The sequence below is a fragment of the Vanessa cardui genome, chromosome 2 (assembly GCF_905220365.1).
Source record: "Vanessa cardui chromosome 2, ilVanCard2.1, whole genome shotgun sequence".
Classification (NCBI taxonomy): domain Eukaryota; kingdom Metazoa; phylum Arthropoda; class Insecta; order Lepidoptera; family Nymphalidae; genus Vanessa; species Vanessa cardui.
Genome location: NC_061124.1, coordinates 15,937,740 through 15,962,753, shown reverse-complemented (window position 1 = coordinate 15,962,753; position 25,014 = coordinate 15,937,740). Strand labels below are relative to the sequence as shown.

Below are 25,014 nucleotides of genomic sequence, written 5' to 3'. Positions count from 1 at the left end.
ATATTACAATTATAATCTATTAGTTTAATTTAGTTTACGTTATTTTGTGAGGAATACTTGGCATGCTTTGGGACTATGATATCTATCTTCACCTTACAAATCACATCAGATAAGAAATTGAAAATATTACACGTTTTAACAAAGTCATTCCGAAGAAATCAAAATTTAAGTCGTGCTTATTGCTAAATAGAATTAAATTATTAAAATTTTATAAAGATTGAACAAATACTGATTTAAAATTAGAAATAGATAAAATAATAAATAAATTTTCCATATAAAATGTTACAAAGAGATTGTAATCAAAAATTTCACAAGCAACTTCGCAGTCAATAATCCATCACCATTGTGTCAAATAAATTCAAAAACAGTCAAAACATTTGTGTCGTTTTAAATTAAAGTTTGTTGCGCTACTCGACACAATGATGAAAAGATTAATCGATTCTCGACGAATGAAAGAGTTTGTATATGAGATATTATTTAATAATAACAGCCCTTCAATACCTCGCCGTGCAATGGACTTTTCTGGTTTTATCGACTGAGCAATCTAGACTTATATTATTTACATCGGCTTTTAATTCCTATGACATTAACGAGTTACTTATTCCTTAATGTTTCTATTTTTAAACATAATTTTAATAGTTAATAGTGTGTCATTAGACAACCTAAGTAGTACCGTCCTATTAACCTATAGTATCGAATTACGAACACGTGTTTATCAGACCTATTTCCGGACCGTTCCAGTCGGATGTAAATAGTTTTTTTTGTGATGGGAACTAGGTAACAAAAGGGTTGGGAGCATATTTATGGAGAGGATATTGCCTATTATTCTTAAATCTATAATTTTATGCTTATACCGGTGATTATAAATATTATTACAATAAAAAAGACAGGAATATAATTCTAATTAATTGACTCGGGAGGCAAATATTGAAAACAAATGCAAAACACTTTTGAAATATCAACTCTATAATAATAATTTTAAAATTCGAAACATAAATTTATGTAAACAATAAATGTATGCCTTGAACTTAAAATATTGAGACTTACGTAATATAAAGGCAGGTTTAAATTCGCTCGAGTTAATGACTCCAATATATATCAAATTTGGAAATAAGTTTTGTTCAAATTTATATAAACAAGACTTATTCTAAAAAGACATATTTTATAGAGTCTTTTATTCTTACGGTAACTTTGCTCAGAAACGAATAAATGAAATATAATACAGTACATAAAAATGATCCTATGCCGAACTTTATAAACAGCTCTTATGCAGGTTCCATAGCAGAAGAGGGAGATAAAGCGATACAAAGGAAAGGGATGGAAGGGGCAACGTCCTGATTTGTCAATAAACTTGACCCACATTTCATTGAGAGCGAGTCTCACAGGAATCTTGACTTAGGACTCGGGCAGACGTGATTGATTTTAAATGATAAGATAAAGAATTAATGTTTCATCTTATTTAAATTAGATTAAAAATACTAATAATAAAGTCGCAACAAATTATGAATTGGCCCAATTTAGTAATATAGATACATATTAAATAAAAAAAAAATGATTTTAATTTCTAATATAATAGAAAATATATAAAGACGGATAAAGGATTAATAGATAACATTCGTTATTGAATTAGTAAAACTACCGTTCGAAGCGTTAATTACCCTTCAAGTCGCCACCGTCTGACCGCTCCTTTATCTTCCAAAGGTCCTTGTCCGGTGTAACGGGGATTGAAATACGGTTTCGTGATCACGAAACCTTAAATTTTCTTTCCGTAACATTATTTAGTGATGACATTATTTAGTTTCAACCAATATTTTTACACTAAGTAAGAGACGGGAATTTAACAAAAGCTGAAAATTACTTTGAATTCAAATTTAAATATTATAAGAAAAATCAATATTTTTCTAGATGTAGGTATGTGTGTTCTATGCATTAAAGTTATCTTGATATAATCACGGATTAAGTCTACGTCAGTATTACTTATTACTTAGCCCTAGTCGGTTATAACGGTACAGGAGGCCACGCTTACCACGTGGATTCGTAGGATAAACCGGTTAAATATTATCGCTGTGGAGTCAAATAATGTACTTGGACGCTACTGACTCTTTAAATTCGTTATTTTAATCGTATAACTTATAAATTGAAGAAAAGAGATCAGTTTAACTTGATTCTATAGTACTATTCTTTCTACAACAACACGAATAGTTTAATAAATAATTTATTATTTTGTTCCACTAAGAAGTTTGTGGTTGGTTGGTCAAACAAACCCTAATTAAGGAAAGGAAAATTCAGTAATACTTGCCTGGATATGAAATAACCTTATATACATTTTTAATAATAGTGTAAAACGTTAACTTCGTAATAAATAAATAATAATACATCAGTTACTATGTATATAATATATCTAAGGTAAGGTAGCTTAATAATTGCTGTTAGCGAGTTGACTCTATATAGAGGCGTTATCTCAATTTTCTTATAATTAAAGAAAAATTGTTATGAATAATTCGTAAGTGGTCATCGCGTATTTATTAGAAGTGTCCCGTTGATTTGCAATTACTATTCGAATTCCATTCAAATTAAAGCACGGTGCATGCGGCGCGTAGTGTTTACAATTTTTATGAACTTGAAAACACTTTACTAGACTCTACACTATTATAGATGTGGGATTATTTTAATACATTAATGTCTTTATTTCGTACAGATATAAATTCTTTATTTGTTTACCACATGCCTGAATAATATTTATTTCACCGATTATTATCATTAAAAATTAGAGAGATTTTCTTATTCGATATTTTAAGAGAAATATATTGTAGTATCTCCAGAGAATTGCATCAAAATTGTTGGTTGGTTGTATTGAAGTAACCATAAATTGTATATTTTGAAATATTAATTTTTATATAACAAAAACTACATTCTTTTCAATAGCGATTATATGTAGTATATATAAATTTGGTAATATATAATCAAAAATAGTCTACCGCGACGATTAAGATCATTTTTTTGCTATGCTGTCAATTTCAGTCTTACTTCAAAATAGAACAGATATTTTTAATATATATATTTTACAAATGAAAATATGTTCTTTCAGAACATGAATACAAGATACTGTAGTATAAGATGCATTGATTTGTAATCACGCCTCCGAGTCCTGTTCTATATGGCAGCGCACGTGTCGGGCATCGAACGGCCTTGTTGAGCGGCGCGCTCCACTACGTCACTAACTGTAATCTGACGGACATTGTACCTGCTTCGTATGGAAATAAACATGTGCTATTTATAGCGCCTACTTCGATTCTGACTTTACTTATGTCAGAACGATTCGCGGGTCTGCGATATTGCTAAGGATTACACGTTATTTTTTTTTAGGTAAATTATATTCCGTATCAAGATATAATAGTGTATTTATTTATATACAAATAGCTCTGCCCACGACTTCGCGTACGTTTGAATTTAACAAAAAAGTTATTATTGTAACCTGCCTTACTTATAACATCAGCTATCTACTATTATCTACTTGTATACTATATTTATTGAAAATCCGGTCAAAATAAATCCAGCCGTTCCCGAGATTAGTTGTAACAGACACACAAAAATCACAAAAAATGTTCTTTTGATATATGTACCGTATATACGCACATATGCATTCAATAAAAGCAGTTATTTTTATATTAAAAACAGACACTCCATTTTATTTATAAGTATAGATAAAAAATACTTAATATTTTGTCTGAATTGTAATAATAGAATTATTTAGTCGTTTATATATTTCCTAAAACTTAGCTGTTCAACTAACTAAAATACAAAAACAAAAATTAAGCTAAGTTACTAATTAGTCTGCAAGCTGCAACGAGCATGACGGCGATTGTGTGTCTTTTATTTTGTGGTCAACCGAGCGTTCAGTTCAAGTAACTACGTCACTTAACTGTAACACTAGTAACCATTATTCTCATTACAATTGTCACAGGTCTGGCAGGCCCACCGTTAGATGTGACAAAAATATTACGCCTATGCGTTCTATATAATTTAATTGACTATTTTTGTAACGCTTTAAAAATTCCTGCCTTCATAGCTGGCATATATTATTTTGAGGGTTTATAATTTATTCTGTATTTCGTGAAGTGTTTAAGAAGGGCTGGTAATAGGTTTGAATTTCTCGAGTAAAAATTAAATAAAATAAATCATTAATTAGGTTATAACATTTCTGAATAGTTATTTGGATTAGGATTCTCTCGGTTGTAAGACCATAGCTTGTCTTAATTGAACGATCATGTAGTTCTTACGCGATACAACCTTATTTATATTTGTGGTACATCAAAATTTATTTTATTATATTAGGACTTCAGATGTAAAAGAATATATTAAAATTCTATACATTACCCTGTTTAATAGACTCGTTTGAACAAACTTCGTGTAATTGAAATAAGTAAAACAGTGCAACATGGGTTATTGTATGGCCTTGTTGGTGATCGGCCAACCGTGTGGTCAGTTAGCCTCTACGTCACTAGCTAACTGTTCTGCACGTGGGCATAACGAGTATCGTATCATTATACTTTGATTTTATGTAGAAAATTATGTTTTATATGTAACGGAATGTAAAAAATTCTCTTTATTATCTAATTATTTAGTGGCAAACGAACGGTTATAATGCATTTGCAATAATTGTTAAATTAATTGTCATGTTACTTAAATGATTTTAAACTAAACCAAAGTTGATTCATGTAAAAATTATACGACTGTAAATCTTGTCATAAAACTATCTCGTTATAAATTAATTGGTTGCTTTCATTGAAAGAAATCAGAAAACTTATCGCATCTGTTTTTATGCTTTAGGTAAGCGGACGTGTAAACAGGCCACCTGATGGTGAGTGGTCACCACCTCCCATATCAAGTATTAATTATTAATTAATAATATCACCAATGCACAACGAAGCTTGTGAACTAAGGTGATCCCTTATGGCTGTAGTTACACTGGCTCACTACTACACTAAACTAATACAACAATACTACAAGTTGCTGTGTAGCGGTACATGCGGTACATTATTTGATGAGCGTGTAGTTCCTACCAAATATCTTCTTACATAGATGCATGTATCTTCGCACTGCATTATAGGCTCTGTAATTTCAATACTAAACGAAATCCCATATATGATACAGGAATCACGTGGACTTGTAAAATAAACCGGTTAAATATAATGGTCTTGTGGACTCAAATAAAACACTTTGACGCTACTGGCTCTTCAAATTTGTCACATTTATTTTATAACTTATAAATTTAATATGTTATTATTACTACTTAACTTTTTAAACGAATTATCATACGTCATTTGATGTGTAAGTTGATTCTTAATCTTTTGAAAAATATTTGAACAAATGAATAATAATAACTATAAAAGTGTCGCACTATTTCTCAGTGTTTGATTACGGAACTCTAAAAGCTAATAACGATTAAGCAAATTTTTATTCAGAAATAAATTCGCAAATTGTTTGAAATCGTTGTGAAACAGATTTAGGCGTAGTCAATATTTTGTAACTTAACAATACAGGCTGTTTCTGTGACGCTCTATTAAGCAAAGAAATAAATACTCTTTAGTTTGAATTTTTGGTTGAACATAAATATTACACAGATAATATATATTCATTATAAAGTCCGTAATTAAAGTATCAAACATCGTTTAATAAAAATGCTAAACGGTATTGTAAATTTTAAAGGAGCTTTTCATAAGATACGAGTCGTTTTCTTTATTTAATTATCACTTTATTTTTCATCGGTCGCAATAAACAATACAATTCACCTACTTCTTATAAGTCATGCGAACTAAAATTAACCGCTTCTACGTGAATCGGTGGCAATTCTTAGAGACGTTTCACTTTTTGAGCTCCCTCCACCCCTCTCTCCCTCCCCACGACCGCGAAACCTCCTTTCAAAGTCAAGTACAACGTGATGCGCGGCCATTAAAATGACGCTTTGTACTCTTGACCTATTCTGTTTAAGCCAAAAAGTGGAGAATTAGTGGCGTTAAATTACACGCACTAGTAAAATTCGAAATTTGATTTTTTTTTTATTTTTAACAGACAATAAAAATATATACTTACGGGCTTTTTTCTCACTCGAAAATATGACAATATTTTAATTTTTATTTTAATATATTAACCTACTTAATTTTTAGTAAATCTAGATCTAAGTGCGAGAATAGTGAGGCCGTGCGGAATATTCGACATACATAATATTTTAATGCTATCATTGTTTTTTATTTACTTTTACTTTATATAAAAAATCCAGACGATGACTGAATTATTAATAATGAAACTTTCATTTTGATGCGTCAAGCGTGGCTCAGTCAGACCAGAGACATCCGCGTCTACAGGATGCTGACCAAATGTGACCTAAATATCTTAACATGGAATTCCATCGAAACCTACCAAGTTTTTGAGTTTACGTACTTATTTTTTATCTTGCGGTATTGTTATGGGTTAAGCATTATCAGCATGTATTTTAATAATATTCACTTTGTACAGGACTATAATTGGTGGTTTCTACTTGGTGTTCTTTACAACCCGAGTGACAAAATTAATTATTTTAATGACCTTGAAAACATTTTAGCAAATCTTTTACCGAACTTTGATCACGTAATATGCATGGGTGATCTAAACACGTGTATATTAAAGGGCGATTCACGAGCACAGAAACTGAATGCATTGCTGTCTTCTTTTAATTTACATTTACTTTCAATGTCTTCGCCCACTCATTACTTTCCTGGCTGTAAGCCTTCATTGATTGATTTGATGTTTGTCTCTAACCCTCATTTTGTTATTTCTCACGGTCAAATGTCTGCTCCCTTTTCCTATCATGACTTAATTTTTCTTACTTATAAAGTGCGCCCTCCTAAGGTTAGAGGCAAAGTATCTATTCAGCGCGATTTCAAGCATATTAACCTTGAACGTTTGAAAGAGGACGTAAGAAATATCGACTGGTCGTCACTACTATCTTCGAATAACATTGATGCCATGGTCAACGATCTAACTACTGAACTGATTCGTATATATGACATCCATGCTCCTGCACGACCAGTGCGGATGAAGCATGCACCAGCTCCCTGGTTAACACCAGTAATCAGAAACACCATGGCAAAACGCGATAAAGCGAAGAGTCGATATAAAAAGTATCCATCTGAGGAAAATTTTGTAGAATATAAAAGATTGCGTAACATCTGCAACAGAATGTGTAGGGACGCAAAACGTCGCTACATTCACTCAACAATTAAAAATCTCTGTCAATCCCAAGTTTGGAGTTTTTTAAGGTCAATGGGTGTGGGCAAAACTCCTGTAGCCTGCCACAGTTCCGTTGACCTTAAAGCGCTAAATTCTTTCTTCACTAGCCCTCCCACTACTGTAGATCCTATAACGAAATCAGAGACTCTTTCTTATTTATCTTCTCTTGAACCACCAAACTGTCCCTCTTTCTTTTTCCAGTTGGTTTCTGAAGATGTTATCAAGAGGTGTGTCCGTTCTATTTCAACCAAAGCCATTGGTAGCGATAGCCTCAGCCTTAATATGATTCTACCAGTGTTGGATGACATTGCACCAGTGATCACTCACATTATAAATTATTCACTTTCATGCAATGTCTTCCCAACACTCTGGAAAAGGGCTATCGTTATACCTCTTCCCAAAACCAGCAATCCTACCTCTATGTCCCAATATCGTCCTATATCTATCCTCCCTATCCTCTCTAAGGTCATTGAGTCCATTGTACACGAACAACTTTATTCCTTTCTTACAACTTACAACCTGTTATGTCCTTTCCAATCCGGTTTTCGTCCATCCCACAGCACTGTTGGTGCCTTGCTGAAGATAACGGAGGATGTGCGGTGGGCTATGGATAACACCAAGCTCACTGCAATTGCTCTATTGGATTTTAGCAGCGCCTTCAACTCCGTTGATTTTGACATACTTCTTGGTACTCTTCGAGCAGTCAACGTCTCTCCTCTTGTTATTAACTGGTTTCATTCATACCTTTTCGGACGCCAGCAATGTGTAAAAACCGACGATTCCTCGTCAGATTGGTTAGAGCTCACGGCTGGTGTCCCTCAAGGCGGCGTACTTTCACCATTACTGTTTTCTATTTTTATTAATAACATTTCCCGATTTATTACTTCTCCCTTCCATCTGTATGCAGATGATCTACAGCTTTATCGACATTTTAGTTTGGCTGAGCTACCCAGGGCTGTTGATTTATTGAATATGGACCTGTCTGCTATTCAGTCGTGGGCTAGATCTTTTGGCCTTCTTGTGAATCCCAAAAAATCACAAGCCATAATTGTTGGCAGTAGCAGGCTTAGAAGCAAGCTAGACTGGGGGCTAGTCCCCAAACTACTTTATGACGGGATTCCAATTTCTTACTGCGATTCAGTTAGGAACTTGGGTCTTGTTATTGACTGCAATATGTCCTGGGTGGCCCAAGTCAATGATGTTAGCAAGCGGATACACTACACTTACCACTCTCTTAAACGTCTCCAATACTTTCTCCCTTTCAGTACAAAAATTATGCTAGCGCAATCTCTTCTTCTACCAATCCTCGACTACGCTGATGTCTGCTTTTTGGATGTGACTGAGGAGCTACTTAATAAATTAGAGCGTCTTCAAAACCTGGCTATTCGGTTCATTTACGGCTTACGTAAATATGACCATATATCTGCATTTCGTACTCAACTTAAATGGCTCCCTATCCGCCTTCGCCGTGATATGCACATCCTTTCAGTCCTCTTTAATATTCTTAATGATCCAAATTCTCCTGCTTACCTTCGCTCCCGTTTCAATCTTCTTCCTCCTCCAACACGTTCTAGACGTTCCTGTATTACTTCAGAGTTAGAAGTGCCTAGATGTAATACAAAGTTTCTGCTTAACTCCTTCACGGTACGTGCAGCAAATCTCTGGAACAATCTCCCAAAATCCATCCAAAAGAGTCCAAATATCAACCTCTTTAAAAAAAGAGTAAAAGAGCACTTTCTCTCACAACTTTCATAAATTTGACAAATTTACCATTATCTTTTTTTTTTTTTTTATTTATTTATTTATTTTTGTACGGTAGATATATTTATAATATTTGTGTATTTAGATGTAGTATAAGTATAATAATTTAATATATATGTATTTATTCTATTATATATATTTATGTAAGCGTAATATATATTATATTAATATTGTTTCTTTTATATAATGTTACTAAGAGTATCTAATGTTGCACTATTTATACCTGCTATATAACACTATCTCTTACAGCTGTGGGTTGGCTGGAAGAAATTTCTTTTAGAAATAAGCCCGCCATTGTAAACAAAAATTTCATGTTTAAAACTTCTATGTAAAATTTCTCAGTGCAATAAAGAGTATTATATATAATTATCCTTGATTAAGATATAACAATGCATTACATAGTGTATACTTAAGTAATAAATTCATTATAATTACATATATCATAGAAATAAAGTTATATTTAGTTCATTAGACTGTATTGTAATCAACCTTAAAGATGGTTTGGCAAAAGATACTTGTAAAAAGTAAACTACTATATTTGAGTGCTTTAACATAAAGCTTTTATGCTTTGGAATATATTTCTTGGCGTATATCGATTTAATACAAACGTTAAACAATTTCACTGTTATTTAGAAATTGGCCTATTTAGGTCAAAGGTGTCAAATTCACGAGATTATCTACTAAATATTCAATGTTCAAATTACTTTCGTTTTGATTAACGAGTCATGTTATCTACTAACTATAGTTATTCTCTCTGTTTGTTTTTAACTCTTTTACAGCATTACCACGGAACCTAATTTGATAAAAAAAAATTGATGCAGTTTATTGGAATTGACGTTTACTTAGTGGTAGAGGATGAGCAATTTTTTTTGGAGATTTATTGTAGTATTCCGTTTGGAAGAATTAGTGAGCTGGTGTTACTACAGATAAATGGGACACAACCTCTTAAGTGCTATGAGAAATTATAAATATCTCATCCATTACCAATATCTGTAGGAAATGGTGACCTCTCACCGTCTGGTGGTTTTGTTAGTCCACTTACCTAATAAATATAATTAAAAAAAATATGACTGAGCATATTAGGATCCTATATTTAAAGTTGATTCTTAAAACGAATTACTGGTCACTTTACAGATAACGATTTATACACTTATCAAGAAGTTTGCGATTAGATTTGAATAATATCCAGTGTGATAATTTAAAAACGTTCAGAAATATATTATAAGAACCAAATTATTGTAACTACTTTTCTATACCAGCAGTTATTATAATGTAAAATATGTTTCACAGTACAAACAACATCATCATGCTGACAGCATCATTATTGTACCTACTCATTTAATATTTAAGCCATTGATTTTTTGAAATCGATTACTCGATTAGCCATCAAATACTACAGTTTAAAGGCTTGTCTGTAACAATATTGGAACATCACGACATACAAAAACAAAATTTAATTTATTTCCAAATTATTCATAACCTAGATACACCAAAGTACATATAAAACTAATTTATAACATACATATATAAAACTAAATTACTTGTCAATAGTTATTAATGAAACAATTTATATGTTTTTAAATCGAAATCAAAAACAATAAATTCAAACTGCAATGATTTATAAATTCGATGTTAAAGATAGGAGGTCCATCTGGTTCTGAAAAATGTATTGGGGTCAGCGTACCGTTACCCGGGAGTCAAACCTGTTCCTTCTTTCGGCAGGACACGAAATAGATATAACGTGTGCCTTGTGTAAACGATGCTTTTGAACAACAAATACATTGAAAGATGAATAAGCCTTTTTAAAACGAGAGACAAATTTCTTGCAATACAGAACATTAAAATGTTATTGTTCATTTCCTAATAATAATAACTTATATATTGTATTGTGTCATTTATAATTGATATAAATTTAATAACGTCGCAATCAAATAGATTTATATTTAAACGGGAATATTTTATTACATTTGTATAACTGTTAACATTACAAAACATTTTTTATCATAAGCCGTCAAGACTGTCGAAAGCGCGATCTTTTAATAAGTTATTGAACAATTACTAGAAAAAATAATATAATAAAATGATTTGGTTCTATAATTTCGTCGGTTCTAGAATAATATCTAATAATAAAATAAATAAATATCAGTTTAACATGTTTTTTTTTTATTTACTAAGTTAAAAAAACAGCTGTAAATTATAAAGTACTTAATTAAAAACACAGTTGATCTACTCGTTATAAACAAAAATTACTAAAAATCACGGTATTATTCAAACAAGCTAAGAGGAATCGTTAGGTATCTGGCGCGTGACAGGTGACACGCATAGCGGGCTCGCGTCGTAAACCTACTTTAAAGCATTTTTGTTACGGATTCTTTTATGCAAATCTTAAATACCACTATTCCTTTATAGCTCATATTGAATTCCTAATGACAGAAGCCAGTGCGGGCAGCCGGCAGTTCTCTGCTAAAAAATAACGCTTTTAACATCAGTGTTGTAATATGTTTATGAATGATCATACGAACTGGTCGGGTAATAGTTGACAGGAGTAAATCCTATTTAAGACACTAAGCACACACACACCACACCAATATAAGGCACTATTAAATTGGCATTTTACAAGATAATTAATATCCAAGCTTTTTCATAATTAAATGAGATATAGTACACGAATATATCAAAAATATTAAAAAGTATTGAGTTTCTTATAACTGTTTTACTGTATTGAAAATGTTTATCTTCGAAGCGAACCCTTGCCTTATTTTTCAAAAAGTATCTATGTAATTTATAATTAATGTCATTTCACAACAGTTTAGTATACTTAGTAATTTAATAATGACACTTAATGAAAATAATGATAACAGGGTTAGTCGAAAACAGAAATAGTGAACGACAAAATACATTTAACGGTATATTGAACTTCATATTAACATTTTCAATAAAAACAGATGAACTACATGGACATAGCAATTACACCGGAGAATATATTTTGCGAGGAAATTAAATATCGAGATTAAATAACACCTCAGTTCTTAAAATCATTTGAATTGTCGTTTGGTCTAAAATGTATATACGTGTGATTCACGATTGCTATTTCCAACATTCATTTTATAATATATAATTATGACACCTAGATATTTGTATATAGATTCGTACGATTGTAATTTCGGCCTACTTTAAGAGTTTTGCTTGAGGTTTAATTTAATAATCTGAATCAAAGTCACAGTCAGATCCAAATCTCGAATGTTAAAATAAGTTACTTCACGCTCATCAACTACACTTATGCGTCTGTCTGTCATTCTGATTATAATCATAGGTATCGCGAATAAACTTTTATTATACGGTCTGAATGAGGAACAACTTTTGATATTGTTTTATTCTATACTATGTATATGTACCGACTAATCCAATCTAAATATTCTTTATTTAAGTATGTTCATATAAATCGCCACGTTACATCGCATTGCAATGTAAAGCTACCGATTCAGAGAACCGGCCAGAAAATCAAAAGTTACTCTCTTCCATTACTATAATATAGAGTACATCAGTAAAGTAAAATTAAATTTATATATATCCTGCCTATAAATCAACAGATACTAAGTCCACAGTGTTTTAACTTTAATGTAATCTTGTATCTTAATCTTATGTATCTTAACCGAATATAGCAGATTTAAATCTCGATAAGAATCAATAAGTTTTGAGGTTCTTAATTTGTTATAATCAGTCATCTGTTCGGAAATAAAACAAGGCAAGTGAACCTGCTTGTGATGAGTAAAATTGTATACATGTGTATACGTACCAACCCGCATTGAAGTAGCGTGGCTCCCAAACCTTCTCTCTTTGAGACGAGAGACCGTCAGCTGTGGCGAACACACACATAAAATATAATTTAATATTATATTAAAATAATTAACATTGAAATTAAAACGTTTAAAATCAAATCACGCATAATCGAAGAGTTTAAATGTCAAAACGTCAATACAAATTAATACGTGTATTGGCGATATTATGTATAAATTCCATTCAACGTGTAATTAAAATAAATAGATAATTTATTTAAATAAATATAACATCATATAAAATTAAAAATAATTTTAAATGATGGGACTTTTAATGGGACTGGAGTTTTCCAATTAAGGTTTTTTATTGCGTTCCTAACTCTTTAACAAGTGATATACTTTGGCAAAGCCAACCCATAAGGAAGATACGAACAACTCCACTTTGACACCGTATTTTACTATGCGTTAGCAGATACCTATTATCATACACCTGGCAGAATTTCTCCCAACACAGGCAGTTTATCTTATGACGTTCTCATTCATTGCTGAGAGCGAAATAAGTTATAAACACAAATTAGGAACGTGAAAACTTTACTGAGTAAAGTTGTTGTTTTCTATGTTCGCATTTGTCACGTTTTCATTCAAGACTTTGTTTCACCTAGGACATACAGTACAAAAAAAAAACAGTAACAGTCTGTTAATTCCCACTGCTGGGCTAAAGGCCTCCTTTCCTTTTGAGTAAGGTTTGGAACATATTCCACCACGCTTTTCCAATGCTGGTTGGTGGAATACACATGTGGCAGAACTTCTATGACATTTGTCACATGCAGGTTTCCTCACGATGTTTTCCTTCGCCGAGCACGAGATAATTCATTATAAAGACAAATTAAGCACATGAATCAGCGGTGCTTGCCTGGGTTTGAACCCGCAATCATCGGTTAAGATGCACGCGTTCTAACCACTGGGCCACCTCGACTCTTATCCACCTAGGACATATTAAATATCTAATGTAGAGTAAAAAACTGATGAGAAATGAAAGTAAAATTAATTAACACTTTTGTGATTAAACTTGTACCAATGAATCACATCATCACTCACAATGCGAACTCTTAATTGTACGAGACCGGACAGAACCCGTTACGCTATTAAATTAAACTTTTGACAGATAAAAGCGAGCCGATACTTTAATGAATGACAAGCCAGCCGATGGACCGACTGATCTTTAGGTTGCTTAACACGTTTTGATTGCTTAAATATTGATTGTAAATATTTTATATTTATTACAATCATGATTATCATTCTAATTAAAAGTGTCACGGCTTATTTATAGAGTTAATTATTAAACTGTAAAATTAAGGTCAGCCTAAGGCTTAAAGTACTGTGACGTGTTATTTTGATAATTGTATTCTTTTGTATTATAATTACATTTATTATATAAACTTCACTAATGATACGTCCCCGAAGATGCCAGCCTAACAATTTATAAATGCATATCATTTTAGTATATCCCTCATTAAGTCACAAAATATGTCATACTATATCTTATTCTGTTGCAGGAAAATACACGCTTTATAAAAAGGTTCTTATAAGTTGTGTTCTTTTCGGAACCGACGATCGGTTGTTTTTACTTCAACTATCAGTAAGTGTAATGTTTGTATATTGAACAAGCAAATTTATTTTATAATCCATCAAACAAAAATAAATATCTTACTACTACGTTTTTCAAAACATTACTATAAGTAACTTGACTGTTAAATACTTACGACGAAAATTGCATACCAGAAATTGAAGAATTCGCTTCACTGATCGAAAAAAACTTTATCTAAGTAATTATTATGATGCGTTGATAAATGAGTCGTTAAAATGAAATATTTAATTTTATATATTATTATAGCCACCTCACTATTTATTTGATATTAAAAGGCTCGTTATAACGATTGCTTTAGTGTATAATATACGTTATTTATCAAACTTCGGCATTTGTTCTTGACATTTCGGTAGCGACGCACCTGTCGGACTACAAGCTGATTTTGTTTATCAATATCATTATATCATATCACACCACCTTGTCAACCAACTATCTAATACTATATTTTTATTAAAACAAAGATTTTTTCAACTATGATGATTCAATATGTGATTATACATTATCTATCATTACCGTGCTGTGCTTTATTCAGCTTATAAGACATTTACATTATGATCGTACATACTTATACATAGATTTGTTTTCTTTTTAATAGTTATATAGGTAAAGTAACGTTTACATCGATTTCAATTTACTAGCAGACATCGCTATTCCAAATACGTTGCATACAGTAAATAACAGAAATGAATTGCAACTGTAATAAAGTTGTCAATAGTTATATATTATATGATTACATGCCTGCATAGTGCAACGGTATTAGGGCTGAGTCGGGTGTTTAAATTACGTTAAGTTAGTTCAATCCTCACCCTTTCATGTAATAATATTTATTACTAATTGAAATATGACTCAGTATTATTTAACGCCGAGATGGCACAGTGAACGTTTAGTTAGAACGCGTACATCTTAAAACATGAATGGGAGTTCAAACCCAGACAGGAAGACTGTATCTTTATGTGATTAATTTGTGTTTAACATGCATATATCGAATGTCAACGAAATTTTGCAAAATTTTGTAAATCTACCAACCCTCTAACCGCCAACCTTCTCCTCAAACAGAGAACAGGCATTAACCCAGCAATGGGAAATTTACAGATTACACATGACGTATTATTTAACGATAATAATATGTAATAATATTTGTCTTCTTGTTTCAATGTAAAATTAAATTTATGTTATAATAGTAATTATGTATTAAAACCTGGTAAGGTAAATTAATTTTGTGAAAGAAGTCACATTAATAATATATGACACATCAAGATACGCGACTGCAAGCAATTTGGCGCAATAACGACACGAAAACTTACAAACATGCATTTATATATCATTGTTAAATAATATATATAATTTATGACGAAAAATTTACATCGATTTTTTTATTCACAAAAGCTTCTTACTTTTGTTAGCTTTTACAAAACAAAGCACAATTGCAATGTAACACAACTGAAGAATTAAGACACACATTACATTTCCATTAGTATATGTAATGCTTTTTATGCCTTGCCTATAAAAGCCTCCACGAGTGAGAAGTGAGTTCGTTGTTTTGCGTTAAATACCTTATTATGTTTTTTTGTATTCGATTTTTAAATTTTCAAGCCTGTACATAATTAATATGTTTGTGTAGAATGTTTTTTTCCGAACGATGTTATCGAATGTTTCGGAAGGTGTACAGAGATGGTAATGGTCGCTGTTTATTCCGCGGTTCGCCACCTGTCCCAAGTCAAGGTTCAACTTTGAGCAAAGGTGTTGAATCGACGTATAAGTATACACGTGTAGGGCCTGCGTATCAACACGAGGGCCTATAATTATTATTTACATTTGATAATCATTTAAAAATATAACTAATATTTACATATATTAAGCTAAGATTATTTGTAGGAAGGTTTAGTGATGAATTTGACATTAATTTCAGAAAGCAAAGAGTAAATTTCATATGTTTCTCAGAAAAGTGTTACTATAACCTTAAATATGTACATCAACGCTCTAAAAGACATATATTGACGTAATTTCTAAATATATGTCGAGTGGTGTGTACACCGGTTTTCATGGGTTCGCCACTCTGAGGTCCCGGGTTCGATTCCCGGCCGAGTCGATGTAGATTACCATTAGTTTTCTATGTTGTCTTGGGTCTGAGTGTTTGTGGTACCGTCGTTACTTCTGATCTTCCATAACACAAGTGCTTCAGCTACTTACATTGGAATCAGAGTAATGTATGTGATGTTGTCTCATTAAAAAAAAATATATATATATATGTATAACGTGGTTCAACATCCTTAGATTTTATAATATTGATAAAATGGAGATCACATGGGTTACTATAAAGAAACAAGTATCTTATCAGAATTATTTCTTAATTTGTAAACAATTATTTAAATATATGTATTTATTAATTTTCCAGTTACCGCTTCGCACAAAGGGCTTGAGTAGTCTATTTGTCTATATCTGTTTCCGTGTAGCCCAAGCTACTTATAATATTCTGATAAATAATGGATCGCAGCTTAAATAACTAATAATATCATATTAAATTCGGCATAGCAGCTATCACTAGATATAAAATATGCTTGCAACATAAAATAAACATTGTATAAAGCGATCAGTTGCAGTTTAAATACCGAATATAATGAATTTATATAGAATGACGATCTCCGTAGTCGAGTAGTGTGTACACCGGTTTTCATGGGTACGCCACTCTGAGGTCCCGGGTTCGATTTAGGACCGAGTCGATGTAGAATAAATTCATTAGTTCCCTATGTGCCTTGTGTCCAATATTAATTTATTATTTATTCATATAAAATAATATTCTAGCTTGTCCAACTTTGGTAACGTTATCAGACGTCCGAACGAGCGAAGCCGATATCTCATGTATATGCAAAATTATGTTGCTTTAATAATAATTTCCGTTACAAGTATTTTCCCTTCGTACGACAGTAAATGTTAAATTAATTATATATGATACGAGCCTGTTAATCTCGAGCAGGCCGACCTTTGGTTTATCTGTCGCGGTAACGGTAACCGCTCACCAAGCTACCACCATTTCGCGCACTCACCGTTAGCGATAGCACTTCATTACCAACGTAATTGTTGTATTTCAACATTGTTCTCACGATTATCTCGTATTCATCTGTATCGGATGATAATTGTTTTGTTTGCGGATAGTTTAATGGCGGGTTAAATTATATCTTGTTACTGAAACGGTGTTTCATGTCATTAACTGGCTCGACTTTTATATGAATTGCTTTTGGTCGGTGACAGCTGCTCACGTAATAGACAAATGAGTATTCGAGTAAAAGACGAATTAGTATATGTTCACTTTATTCAGCATTTGAAAACTGAAGATTAATCAGTTGGTACGTTTCTCGCAACAAAGGGGCGAAGTCGAAATAATTCACAGAAACCGTTTCATGTGTTGTCATCCTGACTCTCTTATATACACAGATCGTAATTAATGCTTGATTTTTTAATTATTTTTTTGTTTATGACTTTAGTTACTAAGCTGTAAGTATAAAGAGATTATAATTATTGTAATTATAATTACTCAGACATGTTAAAGTATACCTACTTTATATGACCTATATGTTCAGGTACATATATATGGGTCTAATAGGGATGTCAATGAAAAGAAAATAAACAAATTTCATTTCAACTTATCATTGATTTAAATTATCCATTTAACATTACGAAGTTAAGTTAAAAAACGAAATAAAACACAATTCATTGGTAATAACGGACGCTTTGACAGTGTACATCTACCGTCCACAAGCTCGCTCAATATAATATATTGTTTAATACGCAAGTACAGAATGTATACAATACTGGGTCGCACTATCTGCCTTTCCCTGTTGTACTAATGTTGGCTATAAAGCAGGAAGCTCTTAACTAAAAGCCCCTCTTAAGACAAAGTTGACCCAGAATCCAGTCTGACAGACATTTGCCGCGGTACATAAGAATGTTTCAATACAATTATACAGACGTGTGTATATATTTTGTTTAATTTTAACTGTTATAGTCGAGTAATTTTATTTCTGTTATAGATTTTAAGTCCTTTAAATACGAACCAATAAAATTATTAAACTTTTCGTCATGAAATTCTCAAGAGTGCAAAATTGCTAGAACTCTTGTTCTTCGTTTACAGCCCTTGGTTTAGTAGAATTTATTTACTGGCGTGTTTAGCGATTGCTGTTAGCGTTTAGAATAACACGTGTATGTAGATGCTAAATACAATATATATAAAAAATGCAGTGGTTTATTTATAAATATGTGTTTGACAAATATTAATTTATTTATTTAAGTAAATTTAATGTTAATTATTTAACGTAAATGCCAATTATACTATTAAATGAAAAAAGAATTAGGCTAGCTATAAATACGTTTAGATTATTAAATTAAATAAGATGTAAATGATTATATAAAACTTATGATTTATATGTGTATATTCATTCATATTCAATCAGGAAAACTGTTTCTATATAAGCGAATCACAGTAGTATTACATTATCAAATTAAAAAGACAATCAAAATGAATACGTTCCCTTATTTATTTTCGTACTATGTGTCAGCCTGTAGGATATTTCACAACTACATTCAATTCTCACGGATGAAGATATATGGCTTGTTAATATAAAAATTAAGGTTGCTGTATCTCGACCCAGTGACCGCTCCGACGGTAATTAGTCTATGAGGATGAAAGATCACATCTCAACTCGGCCCAGCCTCCGTCCCACATAAAAAGATAACAACTTTATTTTTGGCCTGAATTGATGGACGGGTAATCCGTCTGGACGTTTTGTGATGAGTGCTTAATAAATCAAATGAAAATCTATAATTTAAATATTATTTAGTAAATTTGTTATAATAACTTGGCTTAAATAGTATAATTTATTTAATGTCTTAGTATTTACCTTACATTCTACATAGATGTGCTTGATTGACCTATTGGTATAGCGAACCTCCGTCTTAACAATCTTATAGTACGTATTACTGTATTAAATTGGAATGTACTAATTAGGATGCTATAAGACTAATAATAAGGAAGCATTCTTTCTACCATCAATTAGCAGACAAATGTAATTGTGTAATTAAACTGGTTCATTTACCCTTCAAACTGGATCACATATATTTTATGTTTGTTTATAGAGTAGTGATAATTGGTATCCCAAGTTTGAATAAGGACTTTTCACTGATAAAATTGAATTGATAATAATTATAACATAATTTAACTAACGAAGCCTTATTAATCAAACTCATCCATCATTAAAAATGAAGCTTCACTTATCCAAAACAATTTTTTAAACTTCGAACAAACAAACATAAAATAGTTATGTTGACTTTTTACGTACATACATATATCAAACAATAACCAAAACATCACTATAGTTATGAGGTTAGTATATTAAATAATAATATAAAATATCTAGAAATATTGTTAAAATTTGTTGAATTTAATATTAAGATAGCTTAATTTGATTTAAGATAAAATATAGAGCGACATATCTAGAAATAGATCGAAATAATGTCGGCCCGCAATCGGCACACTCTCGGCATTTTATCGGCCCATCTTTATTGCTTCGCTACTCAAGCGTTTGAGATAAATTCGACACGTTTCTCAATACAAGTAGAGATTTACTTACTCGTTGGTCAGCTTACATTGCTGCATCCCATTCAAAGTGAATGCGAGCTATAGAAAATTCGTCCAGTTTTTCTATCAACAAAGATTCAGTCACTTTTCATAATTAGGACCTCTTTAATACAAATCTTATTTGATTCAGTTCATTTATTCAATATTTAAACATTGAACTCTTTTATTAAAAGTAAAATAAAAAACCACACCCTTAAATCTGTGCATACGAAGTTTAATATCACGTTTATTTCTTCTGAACTTCATATTTACTGTTACTTTGTTTTTCATTCTTTATCTTCATCCGTACACACATTGTTTTTTTTTATGCCATCGATCATTAATATTCGAAATAAAGGCGAAAAATAGTTAAAACATGTATTAGATATTTAGTTGACGAATTAAAGAATGTAAGAAATTTTTAGACGGTAGATCAACAGTTTATGTCTCTTAATTGATGGTAAGTTTACTCCCCACTCGTCTGATACTTCACCGGCATAAGAGGGGATGACATCTTGGTTCCTAAGGCCAGCAAATTGATAATGGATGGTTCAAAGTTTTTATAGTGTCTATGGGGGTTTATAATCACTTACCATCAGGTGGCCCATTTGCAGCCTGCCTTATTAAATAAATAAATAAAAAAGTGCTAAGCAATATATAAAGTGAAACTCATTCCTACAAAAAGAGCAAAACTGTTTACTCAAAAACGCGTAGAAAAGCGAGCGAAAAGAAAATCGTATTAGCGACCGAGTGCGATATATAAAAGTTGTCAACTCACAAAGCTGGGCTACAATTTACAACGTTGGTCAATTTTGAACCTTATCGCCCTGAAATAAGGATGTCGTTTTGAATTTTCTATTTACTAAGTGAGAGTGTATGATATACTTACGTTTAATGACACTGTGTGTCCGCTTATTATCAATATAATGTCAAACTTAATAAACGTATGTATAAGTAAAAGTTTAGTTCTAATTTTACTTACAGACGAGGTGTATGTAGTACGCGATTCATTTCACTGGGACACAAACAGTCCTTAGACACTTCGATAGCCATTATTTAAAGTGTTGAAATCAAAAAATCAAAATCAAAATAAACTTTATTCAAGTAGGGTCCTGCAAGTACTTTTGAATTGAAGTCATTTTACAATCAAGTGAAACTACCACCGGTTCGGAAAGTAGATTCTACCGAGAAGAACCGGCAGGAAACTCAGTAGTTGAAGTTAGATAATTCAATAATAATATATTTTGTATTGGGATCTACTCTGTATAAAAATTATATACCTTGTATGAATCGCCAATTAGAATTTTATAAATATTAAATATGTATATTTCAATCTGCATCTCAATTCGTCAATTGAACTTACATTGATGATAATTAGAATTCAGTATAAGGAGATTCTCTATACTTAGAATTAAAAAAAACTTTAAAAAATATAATTGTACTTTTCAAAATTTCTATAATGAAAACATTTGGCATTTTATTTCAAGGTACAAAACTCTCGAGGCGGGAGCAATGCCGGAAAATAATATAAGGTCAGAACTCTATTATTATATATGTATATAATATTATACGCGTGCTACCTCACATTCATTTGTTTCTACTGTTAATACATATTTACAAATAAATCGATTAAGTTGATATTTTCTATGATCATTCGAAGGGTACCGCTTCATCAGCTATCGTGAGGTAAGCCAGGATAATAGTCATAAGGGACATGACATCTAAGAACCTGTTGTTGACTACTCATTGATAGAATTGATAAGTGATTTATTTAAGGGTCAGTTTTTATTGTCTATTTACACTCAAGAACAATACTTGGTACCGTTTTCGTTTGAAAAATGAGTCAGCCAGTGTAACAGGTACGAGGTACATAACATCTTATCTTAGTCCCAGTGCATTGACGGTGTAAGGAATGTTTATTATTTCAAGCGCCAATTTATATAGAGGATAGTGATTGCTACCAACGACGCTTGTCTGATTACATTTGTCGATACATAATATATATCTTACGTCTTTACATGAACAATACTATTATATTAAAATGAAAATATATTAGGTATTATAATTGAAATACAAAAAAGTCAATCATAGTATTGTCATACGTACATAAGCTATTTAATAACAATACTATTTATGACCGGTTCATACTATCTCACTATCGTAAGGGGTCAATAAACCATCCCTTTTTTTAATACGATTAATTAATCACGTCAACTGACTGCAATGTATAAATGAAAATGATTATGCGTCGAATATCAATAGCTTATCATAACATTTAAAAGCGCGTTACCTTTTTGAAGGTAAAAACTTAAAGTTATCTCATTTCTCATTCCTCGGAGGATTCCCAAGGTCAAGCCAGGGGTCGACAACCCGTCCCGTTAGTTCCCGGGCTATCCCGTAAAAAAGGACAATGACCGCTCACGGAGCCGCTTTTTTGAGCATTGTGCATTTGGTAATGATTTTTTTGTGGGAGTACTTTATTATTTTTTTAGACTTTGGTTTTTAGTATTACAATTGATTTCGTAACATTTCTACTTGACATCACAAACTTTAATTTACCTTCATATTACATAATATTAATATGTAAATCTTGTAATCAAACAGTTATAATAAAAATTGTAATTATGGAAATAATTATTAAAACGCTAAGTTGAACATTCTATTAATAACTTAACAATACATAAATAGTATATAGCAATAAATTTAATATGCACGTATAACACAAGTTCGTACTAATACATAACAAATAGCTTACTATACTACTACTACTATAAAGTGTTTATTTATTAAGAGTTATAGAGCCTGCAATAGATTACAACAGAACTGTGCTACTGATGTATTGCTTAATAAAATGCAACGTTTCCAAAATGAACAGAAACGAATATAACTTAACGTATGATATATTCGTCTTTGACACATTTAATTGTTTTACTATCCTTTACAAATGTTCCGGTAACAATAAATAATGTTTATTTTATGTAAATGAGGTCCCAAGGTCGTTGTGAGAATGTGTTGAGCTTATTTGCATTTTGATGCACGTTCGTGCATGCAGGGGTTTCAATTAGAGAGTACATTGTCGCGCTGAAAAATATAGCTTATGACATTTTAAAATATCAAGTATTTTTTATTGAGAACAAATTATAAGAGCAATGTATTGTCAAGTTATAAGTCACTGATACATACAAGTATTCGTTTTAAATGGTTGTGAAAGATACTTAAAGAACTATTTTTGTTAGTTACGTTATGTGTAGTCCTGCGTCGGTGGTAAAGTCTTACGAGATTAATCATTAAATTACTTATTTAATGAAATCGGTAGGATTTTATTACGTTAATGATCGATTTAATCGTTGAATTGAATATCATTATTAATATTACAATAAGCTTAGAAAGTATTGTGTAGATACTGCAACATGTGTTCTGCAGGATTCTACGCGTGTAATTCGAACAATTTTACTAAACATCGCTTTCTTACTTTTTTATAAATATTTTTAGACTTCCAATTTTGAGATTATGCATTGAGATAATGCCATTTTTTTATTAAATGCTTATAGCATTATAGCTACTTATTGATGGCAGTAAAAATCAACAATTCGTATCCTGAGACAAACAAGATATAGAAACATAACGGGTTTTTATCACATATCATAATTTAGATATCGACATTGGAAAGAAAGCAGAACAAATTCATTAATAATTCATTTATTAATAAAAACATTAAAACTCTCTTTGCAGTATCTAAATCATTTTTAATTAATAAAAAACAAAATAAAATAATATACAATTTAATTTTGATACAATAAAAAATACGCAATATGTACATATTCATCTATATAAACATGTCAAATAATACCAATTCTAGTTTAGATGCATTTATTGTGTATAATATAATAATAATAATAATAATAACATTCGAATGAAACGTTTCGTTTAGTTTTCGGAACTCACTCCAGATCTTACGTACTTATGACTTACGATCACGTCTCCCCAAACCCGTTGATAACGGTACCGCGATTGTTTGCTTTGAACAATTACAAGGATCACAGAAGCCGAGGCCTTTTGTTCTTCAATTACTTCAGGCGGCTTTATGCAAATTATCTTTAGGAGTTATAAAAGTGATGTTTTCTGTATTAAAACGCCGACACCATTGTCACTTAGAACTTTAAGGTAGTCTGAGATAAACGTGTAAATAGTTTACTGTTATATAAATGAAACAAAACAGTATTGTTTGTATTTAAATATTTATTTTAGTACACGATAAATGTGATTTGAATTTATTTTTTAACAGTATATGGAGCAATTTTTATTTACTTAATTATTTCTTTGAAATAACTTTATTTATTTATTAATTTTAAATAAAATTAAACCGTGTACTAATGTATATGTCGGGTAATTTAAATTTAGAAGCTTCACATATTTGAAAAATTGATGAGCAGATTTTTAAAAATAACTCGTAAATAAATTTCATATTTAGCAATAAAGATAATATCCTACATATTGTCCAAAATTATAAGCCACTACTGCGCCGAGTTCATGAATAATCCGTCCATTAAATTTCACGTGATGCGTGTTTAAAATAAACTTTAAAGGTTATTTTAAAAACTGTGTTTGCAACGGTCATACCTCACTTAGCGAATAATCGGATATTATTTTATTAAATTCATTAAATATCGATACTTAGCGCCTGAGGGGTTCGGCAAGATATAAGGACTTTACTTTTGGTTCATATACCATTAAATAAAGTATAGCAATAACTATAACATGTTCTCCAATGTAGTCTCCTCTTCTGACCTGATCCTTTGGGATGGTTTTTGGCTTATTTCATCACGCTTCCAGTTCTGATGAAGTAATTTCACGAAATGTATTACATTATTATTGTTTACCGCTAGTTGAATAAAAAGGTATGAACCCGCTATCATCTGCTAAAATTCAGGTGTTTAACAACTGAGCCG

The 25,014-nt window shown here is 31.3% G+C and overlaps 1 protein-coding gene across 4 annotated transcripts in view; it reads left to right on the top strand.

The window, feature by feature from the left end:
• The window catches only part of LOC124539097 (ichor), a 44,190-nt gene that overhangs the window by 8,014 nt on the left and 11,162 nt on the right, over positions 1 to 25,014 (top strand). For 3 of the 4 annotated variants that reach the window (XM_047116423.1, XM_047116428.1, XM_047116435.1), the window contains one exon: positions 21,553 to 21,597. The exons of the other annotated variant lie outside the window; for it this stretch is intronic. In XM_047116423.1, coding sequence (XP_046972379.1) covers positions 21,578 to 21,597 — 20 coding nt within the window. In that variant the 5' untranslated portion in view covers positions 21,553 to 21,577. The remainder of the gene's footprint in view (positions 1 to 21,552; positions 21,598 to 25,014) is intronic. 4 annotated transcript variants of the gene reach the window in all.